Raw genomic sequence first — 7,692 nt, 5'->3', positions numbered from 1 at the left:
GATGGTTGTGAACCACCATGTGGTTGCTGGGATTTGAACTCGGGACCTTTGGAAGAGCAGTCGGCGCTCTTAACCACTGAGCCATCTCGCCAGCCCAGTTTTTTGGTTTTTCAAGACAGGGTTTCTCTGTGTAGCCCTTGCTGACCTGAAACTCACTCTATAGATCAGGCTGACCTCCAGCCCAGAGATCCACCTGCCTCTGCTTCCCAAGTACTAGGATTAAAGGTGTATGCAACCCACTCACCCCCCAACTGGGTCTTTTCATTTGAGACAATTCATTTACTTATTTTACATAAATATAATGTCTTTAGACAGACCAGAAGAGGGCATCAGGTCCCATTACAAATGGTTGTGAGCCACCATGTGGTTGCTGGGAATTGAACTCAGGAACTCTGGAAGAACAGCCAGTGCTCTTAACCAATGAGCCATCTCTCCAGCCCTCTTTTATTTTTAAAAGAGCCACCATGTGGGTGCTAGGAACTAAACACCAATACTCTGCAAGAACAAGTATTCTTAACAGCTGGACCATCTCTCTAAGCTGCTAGCCTAGGATTCATGAACAAACAGCTGTCTTGGCTAGATAGGGTTACACTGATAGTTCAGACTCTGCCCAACAGGCGACTGTAAGCACAAAACCATTTTACTTGATTTGCCTGCCCTGGAAGGGGATGATAAGGCACCAGAGGCTACTAAGGGAGAGTCTAGACTTGGTGTGGTGTGGCTGAGGTCAGTGCACACCCAGTATGTTGGGGCGTGCCTCGGAAGAGGGGACACATGTTGTGGGTTATAGGTGTGTGTTTAGGCAGAGTGCTAGAAGGAAGTGCTTGGGACTTGCCGGTGATCACCCTGAAGACCACCCTTACATTCCTATCCCCTGAGGTCTATGGATAGTCAAGAGTATAAGCAGATGCTGTGAAGAGAGGTGGCAGTTGCCTAGGTGATGTCATAGCCCCCAGGCCTGTGATATGGCTTCCAGAGGCAGGCCAGCTCCTAGGTACTTGCTGAGCTAGGCTTGCTTCTCTCGAAGGTATGTAGAGCTGGTCAGTGCTGCCTGCACTTTTGAGCCACACGAGACTTTCTTCAGCCTCTTCTCAGACCCCCGTAGTACTCGGCTCACTCGCATCCACCTTCGTGAGGACCTGGTGCAGGACCAGGACCTGGAAGCCATTCGCAAGCAGGTGAGACCCCGCCCACCCCCCAGAAGCCAGGCCTGAGGTGGCTCAGGGCAGGCAGAGGAGTTGAGACTGCTGTGCTACTCCAGGACCTGGTGGAGCTCTACCTGACCAACTGTGAGAAGCTGTCCGCCAAGAGCCTGCAGACACTGCGCAGCTTCCGACACAGCCTGGTGTCCTTGAGCCTCTTCGGCTGTGCCAACATCTTCTATGAGGAGGACAACCCAGGCGGCTGTGAGGATGAGTGCCTGGTCAACCCCACCTGCCAGGTGCTGGTCAAGGACTTCACCTTCGAGGGCTTCAGCCGCCTGCGTTTCCTCAACCTGGGCCGCATGATCGACGGCATCCCCGTAGAGTCACTGCTTCGGCCACTCAACTCCCTGGCCGCCTTGGACCTCTCAGGCATCCAGACAAGTGATGCCACTTTCCTAACACAGTGGAAGGACAGTCTGATGTCCCTTGTGCTCTACAACATGGACCTTTCAGATGACCACATCCGTGTCATTGTCCAGCTGCACAAGCTGCGGTGAGCACCCGGGGCAGGAGTTAGACGGGGGAGGAAGCAGGGGATAGAAGAAAAGTGGTGTCAGTCCTGTGTTCATCAGGGGAACCCTTGCATGGAACAGAGGGAGAGAGCCCACTCTTTAGACCACACACTGTAGAGAGTTGAGGGCAATTTAGGGCACCCAAGTCCCAGCAGGGTGTTTCTCCAGAATTGCCTGGAGAAGCTGTGGCAGGCATGGATCCTTCCCTGCTGTGGCCTGAAGGAGTAAGATCCTGACCTGTGGTCCCCACCTGACCTCCAGCCACCTGGACATCTCCCGAGACCGCCTCTCCAGCTACTACAAGTTCAAGCTGACTCGGAAGGTGCTCAGCCTCCTGGTGCAGAAGCTGGGGAACCTATTGTCACTGGACATCTCTGGTCACATGATCCTAGAGAACTGCAGCATCTCCAAGACAGATGAGGAGGCAGGGCAGACCAGGTGGGTACCTACTCTGCCACTGGGAGGAGGCCACTCACTAAGCCCTGAGCAAGCTCCCTGTGCCAAGTACTGTGCAGGTTGGTGAGGCTGGCATGGTAAGCACACCTTCAATCACAGTACACCAGAGACAGGCCATGCTCATCTCTGTGGATTTGAAGCCAGCCAGAGCTGCATAGCTTCAAAAGGGAGTGGGGTGGCTAGAGAGAAGGCTCAGCAGTTTAGAACTCTTGTTGTTCTTCTATAGGGCCCAGGGTTTTTTGTTTTGTTTTGTTTTTTGTTTTGTTTTGTTTTTTGTTTGTTTGTTTTTCGAGACAGGGTTTCTCTATATAGCCCTGGCTGTCCTGGACTCATTCTGTAGACCAGGCTGGCCTCGAACTCAGAAATCCACCTGCCTCTGCCTCCCAAGTGCTGGGATTAAAGGTGTGTGCTGCTACCACCACCCGCCAGGGTCCAGGGTTTAAGTCCCAGTACCCACATGGAGGCTCACAACCTGTCTGTAAATCTAGTTCCAGGAGACCTGACATCCTCTTCTGGCCTCTGCAGGCACCAGGCACACACAGAGAGTACAGCGTATATCCAGGCAAAACACCCAAACCCCACAAAGTTAAATAATCATTAAAAAAAAAAAAAAAAAAAAAAGGCAAGGGCCAGTGAGATGCCTCAGCATGTTAAGGTGCTTGTCACCAGATCTGACAACCTGCTTTCTGTCCCTGAAACCCACTCCTACAAACATCTGCTGATGTCCCCATGAGTGTGAGCACTCAAGCATGCACAGGCACATATACACACACATTCAGTACGTTAACAGGAAGGAAGGAAGGAAGGAAGGAAGGAAGGAAGAGAGAGAAAGACAGACGCGGGGGAGGGTAGGGGGGAGAGAGAGAGAGACAGGCCCTGCCTGCTGTGGCCTGTGTGAGCTGACAGGAAAGGAAAGTCACTCTGGGCACTGGCAGGGGAAGTGCACACTCGGCTGCCTGAAGCCTTCTGAGTCTGTTGAAGAGATCACATAGCAGCATGGTGATCTTCTGATCGTCTGGGTCAATCTGCACCGAGATCTGGCAGCCATAGGTTGAGAGCCTAAGAAACAAACCACACTGGGCATGGTGGAATGGTGGGGACCAGCAGGCCAGGGGTACTGCTGTCCCTCAGGTCATGGTGCCATGGCTGATCTGAGCCTCTGTGAACTTCTGAGATCTCATTCCAGGCCAGCCACTGTGACTGGCCTCCAGCCTCCCTCAGCAGTATTTAGCTTTAGATGGCAGAGGAACTCATCTTGAGCTGGTGAGATGGCTCAGCTGGTAGGAGCACCTATTGCTCTTCTGAAGGTCCTGAGTTCAAAACCCAGCAACACATGGTAGCTCACAACCATCCGTAATGAGATCTGACGCCCTCTTCTGGTGTGTGTGAAGTCAAGCACAGTGTACCTATGTACAATAATAAGTAAATCTTAAAAAGACAAGAAAACAGAAAGAGGAGCTTATTCTTGCTTGTCAGTGAAATGTGTCAGTGGTATAATGGCAGGGGACCTTTCAAAGGTACTGGCAGTGGTGGCAGCTCCCAGTCCATGTTCTACACTATGCCCTCCCACCCTTCCATCAAGAAGTGAAAGCAGGGAATGCAGCTGAAGTGTTACAAAGCTCTGACTTTGATCAAAGCAGGCATAGAAGCATGTCCCAGCACTTGAGAGGTGGGGTAGGAGGACCAGGGGTTGAAGGTCAGGCTCAGCTCCACAGTGGGTTGGGCAGGGTCAGGATGAGATTAGAAGCCATTGATTCTCTATGGGTGGAGTTCCTAGTCCATGAGGGAGCCCAGGTTAGGTCCTGTCAGGTGGCTAGCTCTGACATGCTCTTTCCCCAGCACCGAGCCGTCCAAGAGCAGCATCATGCCCTTCCGGGCTCTGAAGAGGCCACTGCAGTTCCTTGGGCTCTTTGAGACCTCTTTGTGTCGTCTTACACACATTCCAGCCTACAAAGTAAGAGGTGGAGTTGGGAGGAGGAAGTGGCCAGGTACCGCATAGCACTGGGGTCCCATTGCCTGGGTTGTCCTGACATGTTCTGTCACTAGGTGAGTGGTGACAAAAATGAAGAGCAGGTGCTGAACGCCATCGAGGCCTACACAGAGCACCGGCCCGAGATCACGTCCAGGGCCATCAACCTGCTGTTTGACATTGCACGCATTGAACGCTGCAACCAGCTTCTGCGGGCCCTGAAGGTCAGCTCAGAACCCAAGGCCCTCAGGCTCCCAGATACTGCTGCCCTCCTTCTCTGTCCTTCTGCACCCAGCCCTGATCCCAGGGGAACAGGTAGCCTTGCCTTGCAAACCTCCACCCTTTGGCAGTGCTGGCCTCACTGCCAGCTTGTTCAGGCCCTGCCCTAGTTTCTGATCTCACATCTCTCCAGGAGAGCAGGTCTAAGGTCAGCCTTTCCCCCAGAGAAGACACGGTGACTCAAAGAGCCCAGGCTGTCTTTGCCTGCCTCTGGCAGTGCCCCAGCTCCATTCCCTTCCCTGTGTTCACACAGCTGGTCATCACAGCCCTCAAGTGTCACAAGTATGACAAGAACATTCAAGTGACAGGCAGTGCTGCCCTCTTCTACCTGACCAACTCTGAGTACCGCTCGGAGCAGAGTGTCAAGTTGCGGCGGCAGGTCATCCAGGTGGTGCTGAATGGCATGGAGTCCTACCAGGAGGTGACGGTGAGCCCCTGCCTGCTGCGGCCTGCATGCTTAGGCCCAGTATCCCTTCCTGCTCCCCAGGCTCCCCCAGGCTTAGGTGGCCTTTGCCAACTCTCCTCGCACAATTGCTGTCTCAGAAACCTGCCCCTGGCACACAGGGACCCCAGAAGCTGTCTTCAACTGCAGTCCCCTGCCTGTGGCCACCCCACCTTTGCCCTCTGTGCTCCTGATTTGCCATTTGCTCCGCCCCTCTCTCCCTATCATTGTTGGGGGCGGGGGCATTCTAAAAACAGGTGGTACCTGTTTTTAATTATAAAATAATAAAAGAACATTTACCATAGAACAGTTACAAAGACATGAAAAACACCTAAAACTCTACCACACACCTAGCCTTCCCCTGCCATCCTTTACTCTGAGATGTGGTCTATGCATGAGAATTTAGTAAACAGGTTGTCTGCACCACTCTGCATGTTTGTGTAATGTGGATGCCATTTGTTTTGTTTTCTTTTCTTCTCTTTTGAGACAGGGTCTCACTCTAGCTCTCTCCTGCAAGTCCTTACATGAACCAGGCTGGCCTCGAACTCATAGAGCTCTGCCTGCCACAGCCTGCAGAGCTGATTAACGATGTGCACCACATGGTTACTTCCAGCTCACCAGGGCTGGGACTAAAGGCGTGGTGCACATCAGTGTGTTTGAGTTCTGCTCTGAAGATGTGGCCTACCTAAAAGAAAAAAAGGATGGGGATCAGGCATGCCAGCTCTTACCTGTGAGCCCAGCCTCAGGAGACTGAGGTGGGATTGAGGTCTGGGCTTCAGTGTCAAACCCTGTATCAAGAAGAAAATCAAGAAACTGGGGCAAGGAGAGATGGTTCAGCAGTTTAGAGCACTGACTACTGTTGCAGAGGACCCAGGTTCAAATGGGTCAAATGGGTCTCACACCCATCTGTAACTCCGGTCTCAGGGATGCAGCACCCTCTTCTGGCCTCCATGGGCACAGCATGCATGTGGTACACAGACATGTGCTAGCAAAACACCTACATATATAAAATTAAAATCAAGAAAGCAAAGGAGTTATTGGGTGATGGTGGCACACTCCTTTAGTCTGAGCAGTCAGGATGCAGAGGCAGGCAGATCTCTGGAGTTCCAGGCTAGCCTGGTCTACATAGTGAGTTCCAGGACAGCCAGGGCTACACAGAAGAACCTCTCTGAAACAACACAACAAAGGAGCTAGGACAGTAGTTTTCTGCAGAAATTGTAGCATATAAACATTGTAAAGGGTTGGTTACCTTTAAACTTTAAGGCTAGGGCAGATGCAGGAGGACTCTCTGAGTTTGAGGCTAGCTTCATCTACACAGTAAATTCCAAGACAGCCAGGGCTACACAAAGAAAGCCTATTTCAAACAAACAAACAAAAAAAAGCAAAATAAGCTTTCTCAAATTACAGCATTTGGGGCCGGGGTGTAAGTCAGTGGTGGAGCACTTGCCTAGCATGTACAGAGCGTGGGGTCCGGGGCTTGGCTCCCAGCATGTAAAAATGTGTGTGCATGTGTGTTGTATGATAAAGGGAAAACCAAGATGTTGCCTAAGGGGCCATACCCTCTAAACAGTGTAATTGATAAAGCATGGAGAGTGACAATACTTAATAAAGAAGAATGTAGGGCTGGGTTGATGGCTCAGTGCTCAAGTTAAAGGCACTTGTTACAAGCAGATCTCTGTGAGTTCTAGGCCAGCAGGACAGCCAGGGATACACAAAAAAGCCTGTCTTGAAAGACACACACACACACACACACACACACACAAACTTTTACTATTACCCCTGCAGAGAACATGGGTTTAGTTGCCAACACCCATTTGGTGGTGGCTCCCAAGTGGCTGTAATTCCAGATCCAAGGAATCCAGCACTGTCTGCCCTCCCCTATCACAATGCATGGTGCACCTATGCAGGCAAAACACTCAAAATATGTTTAACAAGGAAGAACAAGAGATTAAATGACGACCAGTGTAGTACATTTATGCATCACCATAAATGTTCAGGCTGGGAAAGAACAACTGAGAAGGGGTGTGGCCAGATGCCTGTACACAGCCACCTGGATGACAGCCTGGTGCTGTCTAGCAACATGAACATGTGTCCACCTACACCTTCTGATCCAGAGAGCCCTCAAGGAAGCCAGGCTTGGTGGAGGCAAGAGGATCAGAAGTTCAGTGTCATCTTCAGCTGTGTTTGAAGCCAGCCTGAACTACATAAGATCCTCTCAAAGAAACGAACCCCAGAGCCCCCCAACCACGTATACCTTAGTGCAGCTGTGTGACAGACAGCAGAGCACATGTGTAAGGCATTATGGACAGTGGCCATGGGCCCGTTAGCGGGAGAGTCGGGGGTAAACTGAGTGTCATGGGAGGACAGTGGCCACAGGCCTCTTAGCGGGAGAGTCAGTGGGAAACCTGAGTCTCATGGGAGCGTAGACTGCAAGGCAGGTAAGTGCCTTTCACCTGTGTGGGGCAACACGTGACCTCAGAGCAGTGCTGAGCTCCCTGGGAAGGGAGGACAGAATCTTAGGATCAGAAAGGGACTCGGGTGCTGGCAGTGTTGTTTCTTGACATAGGTAGTGGTTACACGGATTTTAAAAAAAAAATAATTATATACCATACAAAAATTTCACTTTTTTAAAACTTTTTTTAGAATAACCTCAATACAAATGAAAAGCAAGGGGGCTGGAGAGATGGCTCACAGGTTAAGAGCACTGACTGCTCTTCCAAAGGTCCTGAGTTCAATTCCCAGCAACCACATAGTGGCTCACAACCATCTGTAATGGGATCTGACGCCCTCTTCTGGTGTGTCTGAAGATAGCTACAGTGTACTCATATA

General features: G+C 51.2%; 1 protein-coding gene across 5 annotated transcripts in view; it reads left to right on the top strand.

Moving 5' to 3' along the window:
* The window catches only part of Zer1 (zyg-11 related cell cycle regulator), a 31,005-nt gene that overhangs the window by 15,197 nt on the left and 8,116 nt on the right, over nt 1–7,692 (top strand). For 4 of the 5 annotated variants that reach the window (XM_021155501.2, XM_021155500.2, XM_021155502.1 and 1 more), the window contains exons 3-8: nt 1,028–1,178; nt 1,262–1,698; nt 1,979–2,155; nt 4,013–4,127; nt 4,220–4,366; nt 4,675–4,848. In XM_021155501.2, the coding sequence (XP_021011160.1) occupies nt 1,028–1,178; nt 1,262–1,698; nt 1,979–2,155; nt 4,013–4,127; nt 4,220–4,366; nt 4,675–4,848 (1,201 nt within the window). The remainder of the gene's footprint in view (nt 1–1,027; nt 1,179–1,261; nt 1,699–1,978; nt 2,156–4,012; nt 4,128–4,219; nt 4,367–4,674; nt 4,849–7,692) is intronic. The other variant, XM_029474033.1, reaches the window with a different exon arrangement.

This window comes from Mus caroli, chromosome 2 (assembly GCF_900094665.2).
Source record: "Mus caroli chromosome 2, CAROLI_EIJ_v1.1, whole genome shotgun sequence".
Taxonomy (NCBI): domain Eukaryota; kingdom Metazoa; phylum Chordata; class Mammalia; order Rodentia; family Muridae; genus Mus; species Mus caroli.
Note: the sequence above shows the minus strand (reverse complement) of the source record. Positions and strands in the feature narration are given on the sequence as shown.